The sequence below is a fragment of the Nanorana parkeri genome, unplaced genomic scaffold, assembly GCF_000935625.1.
Source record: "Nanorana parkeri isolate BGI_ZX_2015 unplaced genomic scaffold, ASM93562v1 scaffold8, whole genome shotgun sequence".
Classification (NCBI taxonomy): Eukaryota; Metazoa; Chordata; class Amphibia; order Anura; family Dicroglossidae; genus Nanorana; species Nanorana parkeri.
In genome coordinates this window covers 2,721,346-2,740,232 of record NW_017306276.1, presented here as the reverse complement: position 1 = coordinate 2,740,232, position 18,887 = coordinate 2,721,346, and the positions used below count along the sequence as shown (strand labels likewise).

The 18,887-nt window shown below is 42.2% G+C and overlaps 1 protein-coding gene across 1 annotated transcript in view; it reads left to right on the top strand.

The window, feature by feature from the left end:
- Positions 1-18,537, top strand: part of BRCA2 (BRCA2, DNA repair associated) — a 65,579-nt gene extending 47,042 nt beyond the window's left edge. The window contains exons 20-32 of the mRNA XM_018554030.1: positions 386-556; positions 2,633-2,972; positions 4,855-5,010; positions 5,994-6,138; positions 6,880-7,004; positions 9,029-9,230; positions 10,207-10,373; positions 12,604-12,742; positions 12,835-13,082; positions 13,268-13,295; positions 14,079-14,278; positions 17,241-17,369; positions 17,995-18,537. Of these exons, the coding sequence (XP_018409532.1) occupies positions 386-556; positions 2,633-2,972; positions 4,855-5,010; positions 5,994-6,138; positions 6,880-7,004; positions 9,029-9,230; positions 10,207-10,373; positions 12,604-12,742; positions 12,835-13,082; positions 13,268-13,295; positions 14,079-14,278; positions 17,241-17,369; positions 17,995-18,510 (2,566 nt within the window). The 3' untranslated portion in view covers positions 18,511-18,537. The remainder of the gene's footprint in view (positions 1-385; positions 557-2,632; positions 2,973-4,854; positions 5,011-5,993; positions 6,139-6,879; positions 7,005-9,028; positions 9,231-10,206; positions 10,374-12,603; positions 12,743-12,834; positions 13,083-13,267; positions 13,296-14,078; positions 14,279-17,240; positions 17,370-17,994) is intronic.
- The last annotated feature ends 350 nt before the right edge of the window (positions 18,538-18,887 follow it).

Genomic DNA, 18,887 nt, shown 5'->3' with positions numbered 1-18,887 from the left:
ACACAGAAGAGACTAAAAAGCTGACATCTGTTCTAACCCTTCCTTTTAAAAAGTTACTTTTTGTTTTTGTATGTTTCCAGTTGAAGGTTCCTTTTCCTCCCAGTGACAAAACAGGAAGTATAGGGAATCCCTCCAATTGGAACATAGAAAGAAATAAAAACCTGAGAAAGGATCTGACCCATCTTCTATCCAGAGCTAACGGCAAATAAACATTTTGGACTGGCGTTCATCTTTAATGCTGATTGGTGCCTTTCTCTGTATTTTCCTGGTACTCCTATGTTCGTATTGGTGATTTACAGAAATGTGTTCACTAATTATGTTGTTGGTTTAATCTGGAATGTAGCTATTTTCCAGACCATAGTACTGAGAATGTCTTCTTTCGCAGAGCTCTGTGTGATACCACAGGCGTGGATCCCAAGCTGATCTCCCCAGAGTGGGTGTACAATCACTATAGGTGGATTGTATGGAAGCTGGCTGCAATGGAGGTCAGGTTCCCCGAGCTGTTTGCAAGCAGATGTCTGACACCAGAGCGAGTCCTATTACAGCTCAAATACAGGTCAGTATCACATTATCTGGCTTATATTTGCTAGTAAATGTTTAGAACAGAGGTGATCAAATTAATATGGGATTCAGGAGTCAGTCCATTCAGTCAAGGAGCCAGCAGGATATCTTTTTTAGGAGCCAGCTCCATTGACAACAACTAAAGAGAACCTCAAAAGTTAGGTGCCAACTGTAATTTTTTCTGTTTCAATATATTTTTTATTAAGAAATGTAAGTTACATTTCATAAACACGAACAATAGGTCGTACATTAGACATACATTAAGAACATACATGGCATGGAGTCATAATATTATATAGAGGATACTCAAATGTCCCTCAGTAAAGACCTGAGTCCAAACTGTGGGAATGGGAATATAAGTAACATAACTATGGTCTAGGAATGTAGTCTGTGGACTCGAGAGTCATCAAGTAAGTTGAATACTACCAATTGAACAGTATGTAAGATTGAAATATATTTAAGGATAGATAGAAAATAAAGAAGGATACAGAGATTAGATAGAAGAAGAAAACAGAGAAAAGGTGTGAAACCTTTGATTACGAGTAGGACCATCCATAATAACAGGACCGTTATATGATCAGGTTTTATATAGAGGGTGCAACATCCAACATGTCCATGCCTTATAGAATTTGTGATACCTATTGTTTCTTATGGCAAACATTTGTTCGTATGAGCAGTGTAATTCACTCTGCGAATTACTTCAGTGTAGCTCGGGGGTTCCGAATCTAACCACATCTGAGCGATCTGGGTTTTTGCTGCTATCAAAACGTGCATTATAACCGCTTTTGACGTTGAGTAGGTATATGAAGTAACGCTAGCACTGCATTTGGACAAATCTCTCTTTGTGCTAGATCTGATATCAGTTTAAAGATTTGGTTCCAGTAGGAGCGGATCGATGGACAGTACCAAAATATGTGAATCAAGGAGCCTATTTCTCCGCATGCCAGCTGTAATTTGTAATCTAATTTATAATCTTTGTTTGCCTGATGAAGGGACCAAACAGGTTCCAAAATGTCGCCATGTTGTGACATCACAGAGGTCAATCAAATATTGACTGAACTTGAGCTGGAGTGCAAATTACTTCTTCATATTTAAGCAATAATTGTTAGGCGCATTGGTGGCCTGACTCCTGGGATTTGACTGAGGTCAGGGCCAAATCCAGGGTAACCTCCATTAATGTTTGTTCTCCTGGTATAATTTTTTTAAAATATATTTTTATTGCTGTGTCAATACAAAGAGAAACAAAATACATAAATTAACATCTAACTCTACTTCTTCATCCTCTAATTATTATTTTTTTGGCTGGAGTTGAGCTTTAAAGCAAAGTTAGATAAGGGCCCTCTGTTATTTACCATCTCTGCTCCTGTCATTCAGCCTGCTCTGTACTGTAAGCCAAGTGAAAGTTCCACTTCCTCCTAGTATGAAGCACACATTCCCTTTTAATCTTCCACAGTGCTGTATTTGGTTCATAAATGGGCAATTAACATGCCCAAGTGCCATTCATGAGGCAATGTGCCAAGCAGGGTACAGGTGCCTACCATAGAATATTTGTTGGTATCTGCACAAGAATTTTGCAGGGGGTGGTAGACTGGTTTAGGAAAAACAAGAAAGCAACATTCAGGTGATGGCTACACAGTGGATGTTGTTGGAGCTTCAGTTCGGAGTTTTATTTTTAACAGAGGTTTACTTTAAATGTGGAAACTAAAGATTTATATATCCCTTATCCAATTCATTCTCTCTGACACTTTACTCTGTAATCCAGTTGGTGATGCTGTAAATAGCTCTGTACTATTTTCAGTGAAGCCTTTGATGAACTTATTGTTTCCTTGTGTCTACAAGAACACCAGCTTTTGGCATTGGACACAGTCAGTTTTTTAATGCTCTGTTCCATACAAAGTTTATAGAGCAGCAAACAACTGGAAATGTTTACCTATTTAAATCCACATTAAGGGTGGTCTGCAGCCAAGCAGTACGCAGTTGTGCAGATTTATGTTTGTATTTCATTCAGGCTAACAAGAACATGACATCTCTAATTACAAAGAGTGTGGCTGTGAAATGTTCTCTCTCGTAGGTATGAAGTGGAAATAGATAAAAGCCGGAGATCAGCTCTGAAGAAGATCATGGAGAGAGATGACACAGCAGCTAAGACCCTTGTTCTTTGTGTGTCTAAAGTCATTTCATGGCATGGCAATGATAAGAGCGAGTCCAATGATCCCAAGCAAGGTTCTGCTGTCATTGAGGTGACCGATGGCTGGTATGGAATCAAGGCTTTGCTGGACACTTCACTAACGGCACTGCTCCACAGAGGACGATTGTTCGTTGGTCAGAAAATAATTGTTCATGGGGCAGAATTGGTGGGCTCAGAAGATGCATGCACTCCCCTGGAAGCTCCAGAATCTCTTATGTTAAAGGTACAAATGGTTATTTTCTAAATTTTTCTGAACTTTTATGACTGGGAAACATATTCTGAAGATGTTCATTTGTTTTTAAATTCAAACCATACACTGTATATGATGCTTTGTTAAAACCATGGCCATACATTTTAAAGGAGAAGTATGGGGAGAGTGAAATACACTCATCCCCATAATGAGAGCCAATGTATGACATCGAAGCTGTCACACATTGGCTCTATTGATCGGGAACTGGGCAATCACATACCTCCTCCCTTCTCCATTTCTACAGCGCTGACTGGAAGGACAGATGGGGAGGGGACAGCAAAGCTGGCTCTGCCTCTAGAGAGGTCAATCAGCCAGCGGGGTGGATCTTGACCGTATTGTCGAGATCTGTCCCGGCTGCAGCACGACTCTGTGCTCTCATCATATATGGGGCAATAGCCCACTATATACTGAGTTTTGGGTCACTGGAGGACATGAGTATATGTCCTCCCATGACCTCGAAGAGAACTATGGGCAAAAACGTTGGCCCATAGTTTTCTTTTAAATCCTCTAAGGTTATTCCCCACTTTCTTAATTTCCATAACAGCGGGATGCTTGTTTCATGTGTGATGGCTTTGCTCACTGCAAGGTAAATTTGGACAAAACTAGTACCAGCGAAATGGGTGGAGGATGCAGCCTGCTCCAAGGGCAAATTTATCAACACTGGAGACAATATGAAGTTGTACACAACAGCCATCAGATGCCTTGTTTCATTATTTTTCAGTGAATGAAATATGGAACCTGATTGGTTGCCATGAGCATCAGCTTCATTTTGTCAATTTTTCATAAATTGTTCTCTCAAATTCTACATGCTACTGGATGCTTAAATGCTTACCACATAAAAATTGATAGCATTAGAAGATTTGACTCCTGCCATAATCCTTCCAGTGTATTTAAAGCGGGTTTGCTTAAAATACAGTACACTGGAACGAGTATGGCAGGAGTCAAATATTGTACATTTAGGCAGCAAGAAATGAATTTGTCTGCAGGTCTTTACAGATGTGATAGGAGTTGGGACAGCTAGATGGAATAACGCCGTTATTAGGCCTCATTCACACGGGTAACAGCCGGTCCATACAGATCCATGCTGCGTGCACGGCCGTATCAGGCCGCTCCGTGCTGCGTGTGATTATACGCAACAGCCTGTTCTTCTCTATGGGAGTACGCCGCCCTACACTCACCCGAACAGCTTGTCCGTACCGGTGCGGGTGTCTGTACTTGTACGCAGACAGGATGGATTCCCATCTCTCAGCCACACACTATACAGTGCCTTGTAAAAATATTCACGCCTTGGTTGCATTACAACCTGGAATTAAAATGGATTTTTTTCAGGGGGTTGTACTATGTGATGTACACAACATGCCCAAATATTTTTTATTGTGACACACACAATAATTAAGACAAAAATAAATATTGAGTGTGCAGAAGTATTCACCCCCTAAAAGTCAGTACTTTGTTACAAACGATGGCTCTACAATTACATGTTGTGTACATCACATAGTACAACCCCCAAAAAAAACATATTCCAGGATGTAATGCAATAAAACATGAAAAATACCTCGGAGGGGTGAATACTTGTGCAAGGTACTGCATTTCTCGATAATTATACTAAGAAGCAAAAGTCATCTCATGTGCTTTTGTTGGCCAGAAATAAATGTTTTGTTCTTTTTCTGATGCTCATTATTGTTCCTTAATTATGCATGGAGATTATCAGAAGCAATGCTTGTAATTTTGTTGCATCCGGAAAATGGTACACTGAGAACTTTATGTACACCAGGGAGCAGTGTTCTTAAATGTGCTCATGACTTTAGGTTTACGTAAAACATTTATGCTGAATTATCATTCTTTTTTTCTATAGTTTTCAGCCAACAGTACTCGTCCTGCTCGCTGGTATACAAGGCTTGGGTATTTCTGTGACCCCAGACCTTTCTGCCTTCCTCTCTCATTCCTGTTTGCTGAAGGTGGCATTGTGGGGTGTGTTAATATTGTCATACAAAGGATCTACCCTATGCAGGTAAGCCCGGAATTTAAAGCAAACATAGTAGTTTTGTACATATTTTACTATGGTCAAGACAAAACAAGCATTAATATATTTTATTTATAGTTTGGTAGACAAAAGATTAATACAAATGAATGTCATGTAGTTTCCTTTCCAGGCAGCAGGTGGAGCTCTAGTCTCCTTTTCACATCATTGGCATGGTGACTTTTCAGATATGCTGAAAGAAGCTCATTATTTTCAGATCAAGAATGAGTCATAAGAGCAGTGACTCCTCCCCAATGGGACGGCTGAGGTGGGAGCTGAAGAGCAGGCTTCTCTGTTGCCCTCCGTTTTAGATTAATGTTTGTCATTTATTTAATATATATTTGTTAAACACAGATTGCAAAAACAGAGTGTTTGGCTACTGCTCTTACACAGCATGTCCTAGTTGTCATTGGGGTGGGGGACCTAAAGCACGACAGGCCCAGGCAGCATAAATTCTAGAGGCCCGGTTCACAAAATCAGTATATTTGCATATTATTGATTCCTCTCGGATCCAGAAGCAAAATGTATAGGTTACATTTAGATATCCAATTACATTTGTCACAAATAACAGGCAAGATTTTGGTAAAGCAAATTGAACACGCCATAGCAATGCATCTGTTTAGCCTCAAGTACTTTTTTTTAATGCCAATAACTGATCGCCACTCCAATCTACCCTTCTTAATGGGCATGCTGGGGGGTGGAGAAAGCTGTCATCAGTGGGATCTCTTATATATTTATATTTCTGCAAGAGCCCGCACCATCTCAAGCACCCAGTGCTGCCTCTACAATGAAGAGCATACTGGCAGAGAGGAAGACTCTGGTGAACAATGTCTGCAAAGGGGGAAGCTACTCTAAGGGGGAGGGGCAAAACCCATGTATTTCCTAATTTAAATACAATCTACTTAGCTGTCATTTCTGATTGATTATCAATGCTGCCAGAAATGAAGAATCATAAAAACAAATTTTCTTTTCAGTGGATGGAAAAAATGGCCAATGGCACATATGTGTTCCGTAATGACCGAGCAGAGGAAAGAGAAGCAGAACGACATTCCTCAAAACAGCAAAAAAATCTGGAGGCCTTGTTCCTGAAGATTCAGGAAGAGTTTGAACAGCAGGAGGGTACGGAACTATTATTATATGGGATGGGAAATTAGCAGTCAATGCTGCAATCAGTAACATGGTACAGTGAGTACAAAATGATGACATTGTACAATTGGTAAATTATTCTTATAAACATAAAGCCCCATGTTATCTGTAATATGCAGATGAAGGTGATCCTTTGCCTGATAGCATTTTTGTTTCATTGATGTTCTGAATATAACTGTCATTGTAGTTTATGTATCACTAGTAGTAGTCCGTCACATTTACCTGGACTTGTTCCAAGCCACTTATTTAGTTCTGCTTGTTCTTGGGTGAGTGGTGAACCATCTGCAACATTACAGTCCAGTCCATTTGAATTCCACGAATGTGTCAGTCCCGTCAAATGTGACTAAGTACTTTTAACTAAACCATGGCCTGGATAAGTGAGAACCTTCAGACATATTGTTTATTTATTACTGGCATTTATATAGTGCTGACAAGTTTACACAGCACATATTGTACATTCACATTAGTCCCTGCCCCCAAGGAGCTTACAATCTAAGGTCCCTATCTCACATGCATGCAAGGGCCAATTTAGAGCTGAGCCAATTAACTCACCAGCATGTGTTTGAAGTGTGGGAGGAAACCCACGCAAGCACAGGGAGAACATACAAACTCCTTGCAGATTGTGACCTGAGTTAACATATGTTTTTACTTTCCTGTATGGAAGGTGCAGATTGTGGATTACAAAGCCAAGTTTACATGTTTTACTTTCTCTAGCATGTGAAAGGAAAGTGAGAGGTAAAAAGCGCAGTTCTTTAAGTGTAAACCAAATCGCTGCACTTCAGGATGGTGCGGAACTCTATGAAGCCCTTCAGAATGAACCTGACCCAGGATACTTGGAGGTATGATTGGCGAGATGCCACTTTTTTTTTACATGGAGCTGTGAGTTTGTAAATGTAAACTGTTCCCCGATTGCTTTAGTGCAGAAAGGACCAGACCACATGATAAGTACCCAGTCCACATAACCATTACAGTTGCCATCAGCTTTTTATAACCTTTTCTATTGTCAGCTTGTGTTCTCTGGTTCTATGAAAACTGCCCCATGATTTTTACTTTGTTTATTAAATTAACCAGATGCAACTGGACAGGAATAAATGCTATTTTTTTAATGGCACTTGTTGGTTAGCACTATTACCTGGTGTTGTTGGTGTCTTAGGTTTAACCCTGACCAGGGGTCCAGTCTACTGGGCCTGTATCTTCTTACAATGGCTTATTGGCATTCCTTTAACATTTTGTTATCTCCCATAGTCCAAAGATTGAAGAAACTTGTACTAAGAGAATACAACATTCTGAATATGCTAGTTGCCTGGCTGTCACACTAATCCAAATGCTTCAGTACTTTATCATTGACCTGGAACAAGTATGCAGAAAAGGAATTCTAATGCCACACTGTCTAATTTACATGCATGTTCCGGGTGGGTGGCTTAAAGTGACACTAAACTCAGGAGTTAAATCTCAAAAATACATTCAAGTACCTTAACTAGGAACAGAAATGTATCTTATTTGTGTATCATTCGGCTGTAGATCCTCAAATAATTTCTTAATTGGTGAATTGGACACTGTCCTTCCTTCTGGAGGATGGCTACTTTTGTTCCCCATGGTCCCTGTGTGTGTTGTAAAGTAGCCACCACTCCAAGCTCACTCCTGTGATGGAATACAATCTCATGTTTAGTTTACCAATTTGTATTGAGATTGTAGTCCATCACAGGAGGGAGCTTGGAGCGGTGACTACTTTAAAACACACAAGGACCATGGAGAACAAAAATAACCACCCTCTAGAAGGAAGGAGTGTCAGCATCAAATAAGATAAGTTTCTGTTACTAGTTAAGGTACTTTAAAGGTGGCCATACACTTTACAAACCATTGCAAGACCTTAGTCTTGCGATGGTTGTAAAGTAATTAAGAAAACATACGATCTGCCCATCTTGGACAGGCAGATCGTACTTGTGATCATCGCAAAACCCCACCCCCCGAGGGGTGGGCTTGCGATGACAGCAATGCTGAACGGGCACTGTGCGCACACCGGCCCGTTCGGCATTTGTCTCCCGAGCGTCATTCAAACCAGCCGAAAATTGTACGATTCTCGGCTGGATTTCTAGCGTGCTCCTTAGACAAAAGACGTGCGACCGTACAGTAGAAACAGTACAGTAGAAAGTAGGTTGCACGCCTTCATTCACACTGCACGATTCTCGTACGATTGCGGGATTTCCCGTGATTTGCGTACGAGAATCGTGCAGTGTATGGGCACCTGAATGCATTTTTAGGATTTAACTCCTGAGTTTAGTGTCACTTTAAACTTTTAAATCCAGAGACAGCCAGGCAGAAGTATTCTCAGAAGGAGGTTAGCAATGGCAGCCCTGTGTGTTTGTTTCCTGTAAAGGTGGCCGTGGACATTAGATGAGTCTTCTAATCAGGCTTGCATTATTATTTGATGTCTATAGGGCTCCTTCAGAAACTCTTGCCCAGGCTAATGTGGGGGAATAGTAGTCCGACTAGAAATCCTTGTCTAATTATATTTTGTTTTATAATGTATTTTTAGGCTTTAACTCTTGAGTTTACTCCAGAGGCAGCCAGGCAGAAGTATTCTCAGGAGGAGGTTAGCAATGGCAGCCCTGTGTGTTTGTTTCCTGTAAAGGACAGAAACACACAGACCGCTCCAGCGCTGGAGCTGTCTGCACGGATACTCTCCATAGACCTCCACATAAATATTTTTGAGTGTTGGGGATTTGCTGAGGTGCTCAGACCACCTTCTCATGTCTATGGCCATATATACTGAAAGGATAGTTGGCTTCTTTAGGCGCCTTCCTAAATCAAATATGTATTTGCAGTGTGTTAATCAAGTTATAATAACTTCTTCTGATTTCAGTCATGTATGAGCGATGAGCAGCTGCGTGCCTTGAATCACCACAGACAGCTTATTAATGATAAGAAACAAGCTCTGATCCAGACAGAATTTAGGAAAGCCATTGAATCTGCAGAGCAAGGATCTGGAGGCTGCGCAAGAAGAGAGGTGACACCTGTATGGAAGATGCGGATTGTGGATTACAAGGAACAAGACCCGACCTCAGGTCTGCTTAATCAGGACTTGTTATTTGCTTTACATTTATATGTATGTATACAGTGTATAGTCCTGTTTGTTATTTTATATTATGTCTTGTTGTAAATGGTGTTAAAGTTCTTCCATAGTGTAGCTGATGTTCCTTTTAGGTAAGTGGTTCTAAGCCAGAATTCAACAGTGTCAGAAACATGAACTGCCTTCATAACGACTTGGCAAGGAATCCAGTTCTAATCTGAATTGTAAGATGGAGAATGAGCTGCTCAATGGCAATACAGACCTTTCCTATCACAGATACCAATACATGTAGCCAAACACGTGTTTGTGTATGAAGGAGTGGGGATCAGAAGAAATGAAGTGCTATGGTTTGGGGGGAGGGGGGGGTTTCTGATCAGCTATTACATATAAGGTGTACTGCACATAGTCTGCAGTACTGTACAGGCGCACCCCTATTTACTCCAAATTCTAGCTAAAGGTGGTACTAGTAAAATATCAACGTAATCCTGTCTCCTGTACTCTCAGGCATTTGGAGGCACCCTGCACCCATCCTGGCAGTACCGGGCTATATCGCTCTGATCTCTGCCTTACATCTGTGCTGGCAGCAGCTGTTTCTTTAGTATATGGCAGGTCTAGCTATTCAAATCTAAAGGGTATAAGTTTATAATCATGCGTATAGAATGCAATTATAAATACTATTAGAAGTATACATTTTCCATTGTTTGTGGAATTCCCAGAATCCTATAATGGGATAAATGAAGAATCCCCTGTATATGAACATTTTGCAGTGACTCTATACATGTGAAAAGGAAAGTCTCGCAGGTCTCATTCATCAAGCTGCATCCATTAAGAATTGTCTAAGTTGCTCACAGCAGTTTTTTTTCTCTCGGCCTGAAATCTGCAATGTTCAGTGACAAATCTGAAGTTCACAGCATGTGCGTTTGTAGCAATCTGATCTCTAAAATGTATATTTTCCCCTCTCCTTTCCATAGCCTATATGCTCAACATATGGCGCCCTCTACCTGATCTAGTCTCCCTTCTAAAAGAGGGCTGCCGCTTCAAGATATATCAGCTGGCCGTCTCCCAATCAAAATGCAAAGCAGTCACAGCAGCGGTGCAGCTAACGGCTACGAAGAAGACGCAGTTCCAGCAGCTGCAGGTGTGTAATCTAAGGCTCCATTCACACCTAGGTGTATTGTTGCAGCAGATTCAGCGCGACAAAGCGCTCCATCTGAGGAGTCCTATTCATTTCTATGACCCCCGTTAACACCCGTGAGTTTTGTCGCAAGCAGAAATATGCCTGACGCTCGAAATAGTACATGAGCTACTATGGGGCAGCTTACATACACTTGAAAACGCGCATTGTGATTTTGTTTTTACACACGGCTTGTCCATTCACATGAATGTGCCAAAATCTGCTCACAAAAATGCATGACTTAATATACATGCGTTAAAGGAGAACTATGGGGTCAGTGTTTTTCCCCATAGTTCTCCTTAGGGTAACGGGAGGACACAAACTAGCGTCCTCCCGTTACCCTAAGCTCAGTATACCGCGAGCTACAGCTCGCGATATATTGAGACGCCAGAGCGGATCGCGACATCGATGTCGTGATCCGCCCAGCTGCGTGAGTGGCAGCTGGCTCTGCCTATCCAGAGGCAGAGCCAGCTGTAACCGCCCCCTCCCCGTCCGTTCCTCCAGTCAGTGCTGGCGGATCGGAGTGGGGAGGGGGAATCCATCCCCTCCCCTGTCATGGCAGAGAGCCGTGACAGGATCGAGAGGTGAGCGAACGCCGCTATGTGTTCGCTCACCTCCCGATCTACTGAGCCGACCCGATCTACTGAGCCGACCTGTGACAGTCTCATTGCCACACGTCGGCTAGAACTATGAGGTGAGTGAAAAGCACTCACCTCATAGTTCTCCTTTTTAAGCATGCGCAAAAAATGCTCAAAGACAATGGTAAAAATGTGCGTAAGAGGAGTTGCCTAGGTGTGAATGGAGCCTTAAGGTGGCCATACACTGCGAATATCGCACAATGGGTGCCGCTGCTGACACCCTTTCGGCTGACAACCCTTAATCAGATTATTATTATGTCTTCTGCCTGTGATTATTGTGTCCTCTGCCTGTGATTGTGTCCCCTGCCTGTGAGCCTCATGTCCTCTGCCTGTGATTATTATGTCCTCTGCCTGTGATTGTGTCCTCTGCCTGTGATTGTGTCCTCTGCCTGTGATTGTGTCCTCTGCCTGTGATTATTATGTCCTCTGCCTGTGATTGTGTCCTCTGCCTGTGATTGTGTCCTCTGCCTGTGATTGTGTCCTCTGCCTGTGATTATTATGTCCTCTGCCTGTGATTATTATGTCCTCTGCCTGTGATTATTATGTCCTCTGCCTGTGATTGTGTCCTCTGCCTGTGATTGTGTCCTCTGCCTGTGAGTATTGTGTCCTCTGCCTGTGAGTATTGTGTCCTCTGCCTGTGAGTATTGTGTCCTCTGCCTGTGAGTATTGTGTCCTCTGCCTGTGAGTATTGTGTCCTCTGCCTGTGAGTATTGTGTCCTCTGCCTGTGAGTATTGTGTCCTCTGCCTGTGAGTATTGTGTCCTCTGCCTGTGAGTATTGTGTCCTCTGCCTGTGAGTATTGTGTCCTCTGCCTGTGAGTATTGTGTCCTCTGCCTGTGATTGTATCCCCTGCCTGTGAGTATTGTGTCCTCTGCCTGTGATTGTGTCATCTGCCTGTGATTGTGTCCTCTGCCTGTGATTGTGTCCTCTGCCTGTGAGTATTGTGCCCTCTGCCTGTGATTATTGTGTCATCTTCATACTGAGAAAAGAATAACCAGTCTAGACTTCCGTTCTTAGTGTGTGTACTTCTATCCCTACATTGCTGCTATTGAAACAGTTTAACTAAACTTAAAGTGCAACTGAAGCCAAAACCTGACTCTCTCTATTTGTCCTGGTGTCCTTTATCACTAAAAGTGAAAGAAAATCCCAAATTGTGGGTGGTCACCAGGACAGGAAGAGCTGGGAAATATTCTAATGGGCACACAAATTCTGGTGACACAGCTCACCACCAGGGATTTCCCTCCTAATGGAGGGATTTCTTCTCACTTCCTGTTGTGGCCTTTGAACAGGAAATGAAGGGAAATCTCCCTATTGGGACATCGATGGCAAACATAAAAGCTGACAGGATTATAACACCCCCCCCCTTACTCTAAAACTAAAAAAAAAAGGGGGGGGGTTGGCTTCAGTTATGTTTTAAAGTAACCCATTATATTAACATTTTAGGCAATAATGACAAGTTAACATATTATGTTTTGTAATGTTTTACCAAATTTAAAAAGTCCAGAGACCATTCTGCTTAACCTTCTATTCCTGCTCTCATCACTGTGCATTTTTCAGCCCGCACAGGACGTCCTGGAACAGATTTACACGGAGAGGCAAGTGACGGACTTTAGCCGGCTTCTGGAGCCTAATTTTACCATAGAGTACGGTGAGGTTGACCTCGTGGGCTTTGTGATATCCACACACCAAAAGATAGGTACAAACTGGAGACTGGAAACACTTTTTATATTTAAGATGCACAGATGTAGAACACCCGATAAAGCAGATGCTGTTCCATGTGTCTTTCAGGTGGCGCTCCCATTGTGTATTTGTCTGATGAAGCCTGTGACATTGTAGCAGTGAAGTTCTGGACAGACCTCTCCCTGGTGGAACTCGCAAAGCCCGGTACCTTCATTGCAGCCAGTAACCTTCGCTGGAGGTCAGAATCTACTGCTGGAATTCCCATGGTGTTAGCGGGAGATCTGTCCTATATTGCTGCAAACCCCAAAGAGCCACATTTACAGAAGGCCATTCACAAACTTCGCCAGTCTGTCCAGGTAACACTTCTGACAAAAAGGGGGACTGTAGCCAGGGGCCCCATAGCAAAATGTTTTATTGGTCACATTAAAGGGTCAAACCATTTCTTACATGAAGCAGACAAGGCATTACAGAATGGGCTATGTAATTAGACATTAGGTTCAGTTCAATGTCCCCCAAACTTGTCCTCTACTCCCTCCAACAGTGTTTGTTTTACAGGCAACCTCACACAGGTACAAATTAAGTTTTTGTACACATTGGGGGCTGTATGCACAATACATGAATAGTTTTTAAAAGAAGACTATGAGCTAAGTGAATTACCCTCATCCCCATAGTTAGAGCCGACCTGTGACATTGAAACTGTCACACGTCGGCTCTATAGATCGGGAAGTGAGCGAACGCATACCGTTGCTCGCTCACTTCTCAATCATCTCCCTGCAGAGAGCCGTGACTGTCAGTCACCACTTCCCGCAGGCATTCCCCCCCTCCCCTCTCCGATCCTCCAGCGTTGACTGGGGGGGATGGAGCGGGCCTAGCTGGCACTACCTCTAGATAGGTAGTGGGCTCTGCTTTTCAGCCAGTGGGGTGGATCTCGACAGTATTGGCTGCAGCTCGGCTCTGCGCTCTCGGCATTCAATGAGCAAAAGCCTGCTATATACTGAGTCACGGGAGGACATTAGTATATGTCCTGCCGTAACCCTTTTGTGATTGAGTGGTATAAAAATCTTGGTGAGTTATTAATTATTAATAAAGGGGCGGTGTCTGAATTATAGTTAGATTCAATAGACAGTGCCTCCGGCCGATTACGGCAAATAATAAATAACTTAATAAACAGTATGAATTTAGTTCAGACACTTAATAATACATCCTAAAATCAATTCTCTTGAGTTATTTGAGCTTATGGTGATTTCTTACCAAAATATATAAATATCTCCCAATTACATGAATCAAAATAATTTATTAATATACAAGTATAATCATATATTTCTGTACAAAACTTAAATGACTTATTGTAGCAGTGAAGTTCTGGACAGACCTCTCCCTGGTGGAACTCGCAAAGCCCGGTACCTTCATTGCAGCCAGTAACCTTCGCTGGAGGTCAGAATCTACTGCTGGAATTCCCATGGTGTTAGCGGGAGATCTGTCCTATATTGCTGCAAACCCCAAAGAGCCACATTTACAGAAGGCCATTCACAAACTTCGCCAGTCTGTCCAGGTAACACTTCTGACAAAAAGGGGGACTGTAGCCAGGGGCCCCATAGCAAAATGTTTTATTGGTCACATTAAAGGGTCAAACCATTTCTTACATGAAGCAGACAAGGCATTACAGAATGGGCTATGTAATTAGACATTAGGTTCAGTTCAATGTCCCCCAAACTTGTCCTCTACTCCCTCCAACAGTGTTTGTTTTACAGGCAACCTCACACAGGTACAAATTAAGTTTTTGTACACATTGGGGGCTGTATGCACAATACATGAATAGTTTTTAAAAGAAGACTATGAGCTAAGTGAATTACCCTCATCCCCATAGTTAGAGCCGACCTGTGACATTGAAACTGTCACACGTCGGCTCTATAGATCGGGAAGTGAGCGAACGCATACCGTTGCTCGCTCACTTCTCAATCATCTCCCTGCAGAGAGCCGTGACTGTCAGTCACCACTTCCCGCAGGCATTCCCCCCCTCCCCTCTCCGATCCTCCAGCGTTGACTGGGGGGGATGGAGCGGGCCTAGCTGGCACTACCTCTAGATAGGTAGTGGGCTCTGCTTTTCAGCCAGTGGGGTGGATCTCGACAGTATTGGCTGCAGCTCGGCTCTGCGCTCTCGGCATTCAATGAGCAAAAGCCTGCTATATACTGAGTCACGGGAGGACATTAGTATATGTCCTGCCGTAACCCTTTTGTGATTGAGTGGTATAAAAATCTTGGTGAGTTATTAATTATTAATAAAGGGGCGGTGTCTGAATTATAGTTAGATTCAATAGACAGTGCCTCCGGCCGATTACGGCAAATAATAAATAACTTAATAAACAGTATGAATTTAGTTCAGACACTTAATAATACATCCTAAAATCAATTCTCTTGAGTTATTTGAGCTTATGGTGATTTCTTACCAAAATATATAAATATCTCCCAATTACATGAATCAAAATAATTTATTAATATACAAGTATAATCATATATTTCTGTACAAAACTTAAATGACTGGTGATTACAATTCAAATACACAATCAAAGAAATAAATGGACAGTAATTATCAAAATATAAAAAGAAAATACCTAGACACCCTTAAGACAGTTTCTCACTTTCCACAGCCCGTAAGAAAGAAAGACGTATCTCAAAAGTAGAGTTTCCCTTACAATCCTAACGAGTTCTGGAGACAATAGGCTTACGAGTCTAACAGGAACAACAAACAAACAGGCTAGTGCACCTACAATAGCAACTAGCTACACACAGATCTGTACCCAATTTAACCATACACAATACAATATCAGAAATCAAATAGAAAAAGATATGGAAACATTTATCAGAATAATTCACCCTGCACACTGACAATAAGAATTATCATAAAAACACTCATACTAAAATATAATCGCTATGATTTTGGAATAAAGAAGTTCATCTCGATAATTAGTCTTTATCTCGCCACTCCTTCAAAAGAAAAATGTTCAGAGTCTTATTGGATGAGATGATGGCTCGTCTCAGGCAGCAAGGGTTAGAGGTATCGGCAGTGGTCAATGAGCGGCAGCCTTTTTGGTGTATCCAGGAAGTCTTCTTCAGAGGGCTTTTTCCTTTTCTTCTTCTCTCTTCCTTCTTTTCCTCTTCTTTTTTTTTTTCTTCTTTTCCTTCTTCCCTCTTCTTTTAAGAAGTGTCTCATTGTATTTTATATGATTTGGAAGCATTGTTGGTATTGGCGACTCCCCAACCACTATTTACTTCCGTTCAATTGATCGGTTCAGAAATGGGCGGTAACTGGTCATTTCACTTGTATTGTCTGCACTCAGCTGAGTAAACTTTGCATGTCTTTGAGAACTTTCTCAACCTCAGACAATAATCATAGGCGATCCCAATCTTGGAACAATGGGGGTGAATTAACTGTCTTGGAGTTTTTATGGTTCTTGGTTAATTTTTCATATGGAGCCGTGATATCCTCAATCTGGGTCTTTCTTGATGAAATACTTGTATTTACTGACCTTGAAGGTGAGAGTCTCTCAGCATTGTCATATGTGGCGAGCTTTAGACTTCATTTGCAATATTTACCTCTTTGAATATTTTTAGTTGTACAAAAACAAGTTCCTCAAGGCTCCCTCCTGTATTGTTTGCTTAGTTTTGTACGCAATAGGCTATTTTGGGTAATTAATGTATCTGTCAAGCCCAGACTTCTGGCCCCCTTGTCTTACAGAGTGCATAGAAAGGTTTGATTTAGTTTTTGTAAAAGTCATAGTTCATCAGTTTTTTGTAATTTTATATAGAAATACCCTGACAAGCCTAAATAGAACTATGGGGGGGGGGAAAGGTTACCCCATAGTCCTCCTTTAAGACTGGGATGTGTTTGGGAGATACTACATAGTTTCATTGTTCCTGACCTTTATTAACTTCTGTAAGCAAGATTTGTGTGCCTTGTACTGCATGCATAATTTAATTCACAGGTTTGTGATGAAGGAAATGCCAAGGTGGTAGGCTTTGATGGTAGATGCATTGGTTCTTTTAGCTGCTTTGATGGCAGAGCAAGAAGTGAAGAGGTCATATTAAAGGTCATTTGATGCTGTGATGAAATCTTTGTACTCGTACTGTGCTGTGAGCTACTTTCCCCTGCTGAAGCGCCCAAGGTGGCTGCCTCTTCTGCCTACCCCTCCCTGTCCAATATGCTTCAACAGATCACTGAAAATAGTGCTGCCTGGCACCTCCACCAGCTGTCATGGAGAGCTGTAAACACCAGGCAGAGATTGAATCCTGTTCCACTCCACCCACCAAGACATTGATTTTGTGTGGTAGTAGTGTAATCATGAGTTTTTAAGTTCAACAAAACAGTGAGGATGTCGTGGTGTATGGACACGGTTAGTTTTATACACGTCTCTTCTGCACTACGTTATTAGATCTGATGGGCTTTATTGTACACTTATAGTAACAGTGACCGTCTCCAGTATTACCCCACTAACCTGAACATACTCTGTACACAGGCTGTCCAGAAGTTCCGACATGAAGCTGAGAGCAAACTGCTCAACATCCTGAGAGTCCCCCATCCCGAGGAGAGGAGGTCTCTGGCTCAGCAGGGTTCAGATTCACACACTGCTGCAAGCAAGTTCTCTGTAAGTTCATTACTGCATTTCTAACATAGCACCTAGTCTTAGAGGACCAAGCTGTGTTTACACCGCAAAATGGCATGAAGGGGCCAATAGAACGGACTTGTTGGAGAACTGTAATGCTTTGTGAAAGGCAGGCTAGACCTGACATAAAATCTGGGGGTTCCATGCTGATCATATACCTGCTTGCTCATTAATTAAGTGCTGTGACTAGTGCTATGAATAGACCTTTTACAGAATCTTAGCAGAGAATACTGTATGGCATCACAGAGGCATGAATGGGAATGTTCAGCCCTCTGAGGAAGGCACAGCGATGACTGATGTACCATATTTCATATTCAGGAAATCAACTTGCTTTTTTATTTTAGTGCAGAAACCGTCTAGTCCTGTGTATGGTTTTAGAGCTCTCCTCCACTGGCTGTAGTGGTGTAATAATGTAGCATGCTAAGGCAGATGTATGAAAGTATGGAATTGGGCTTTGGCTTCCTGCTACTAGGAACTATAGTTCATACATCTGTCTCATTCTTTGTGATTCCTATAAATGAATCAGGAAATGAGAACATGTGAATTCTGTTTTAGTATATTATTGTATCAAGTGCTATGCATTGCAACGTTCTGATTCCTCTTTTAGACCCCAGTGGCCAAACTTGGAAGAGCCCAGATGAATGCCGTGAGCACCCCTGACAGGAGTAATGTAATAATCAGCTCTGGTAGTGACACGGATCCAAGGACGTGCAAGAAGATGAAAGGCCTGGACTTCCTTAGCCGGATCCCTTCCCCTCCACCACTAACACCAGTGCGGCCTCTTGTGTCGCCACCATTACAAAAAGCATTTCGTCCCCCTCGAAGCATGCAGAAAGACGTACAGCCCGTTCTAATGAGTAAAGGGGAATTTGTAGCTGATGAAGAACTGGCCATGATTAATACACAAGCTCTTATCTCAGGATTAGAGGAAGGAAAAATACAGCCAAAAGCCGAAATGTCAGCTGATGTACGTAGAGAAAAGATCTCTCCTAATCCTTCTGAGGAGAAACTCAATCCTCCCGGTAGCAGCAGCCATACAGACATTGATATGACCACAAAGAAAGAGGACCCGGGCTTCACTGAGCAAGGAAGACTCCGCACAAGAAAGAGACACAGACTCTGAACAACAGGCGTCCTTTATTTGTACATATTAAGACATTGGAAACTGTACAGATGTTTAAAATGTTTATACATTGTAAATATAAAAAGATTTGTGTTGGAAAGGACACATTGAAGCACCTTTTATCACAATATTCTATGGAAAGAAAAGGTTTTAAGAACTCCAGCATGTGCACAGCATTGGATTGTCAGGAGTATAAAGACCCCTTTGAGCCTGCAGCTTTAGGTCTAAACCCTCGGTTCTCAACTGGTGGGTCGCGACCCCCTATTCAGAGGGTCCCCACATGCCTTCCATTTTTCTGGGTTAGAGGCTCCTCAGCCTCCCCCTAGCACAACATTGTCAGTTCTCATGCCAAGCAGCCATTCAAAATATGCTGCCGG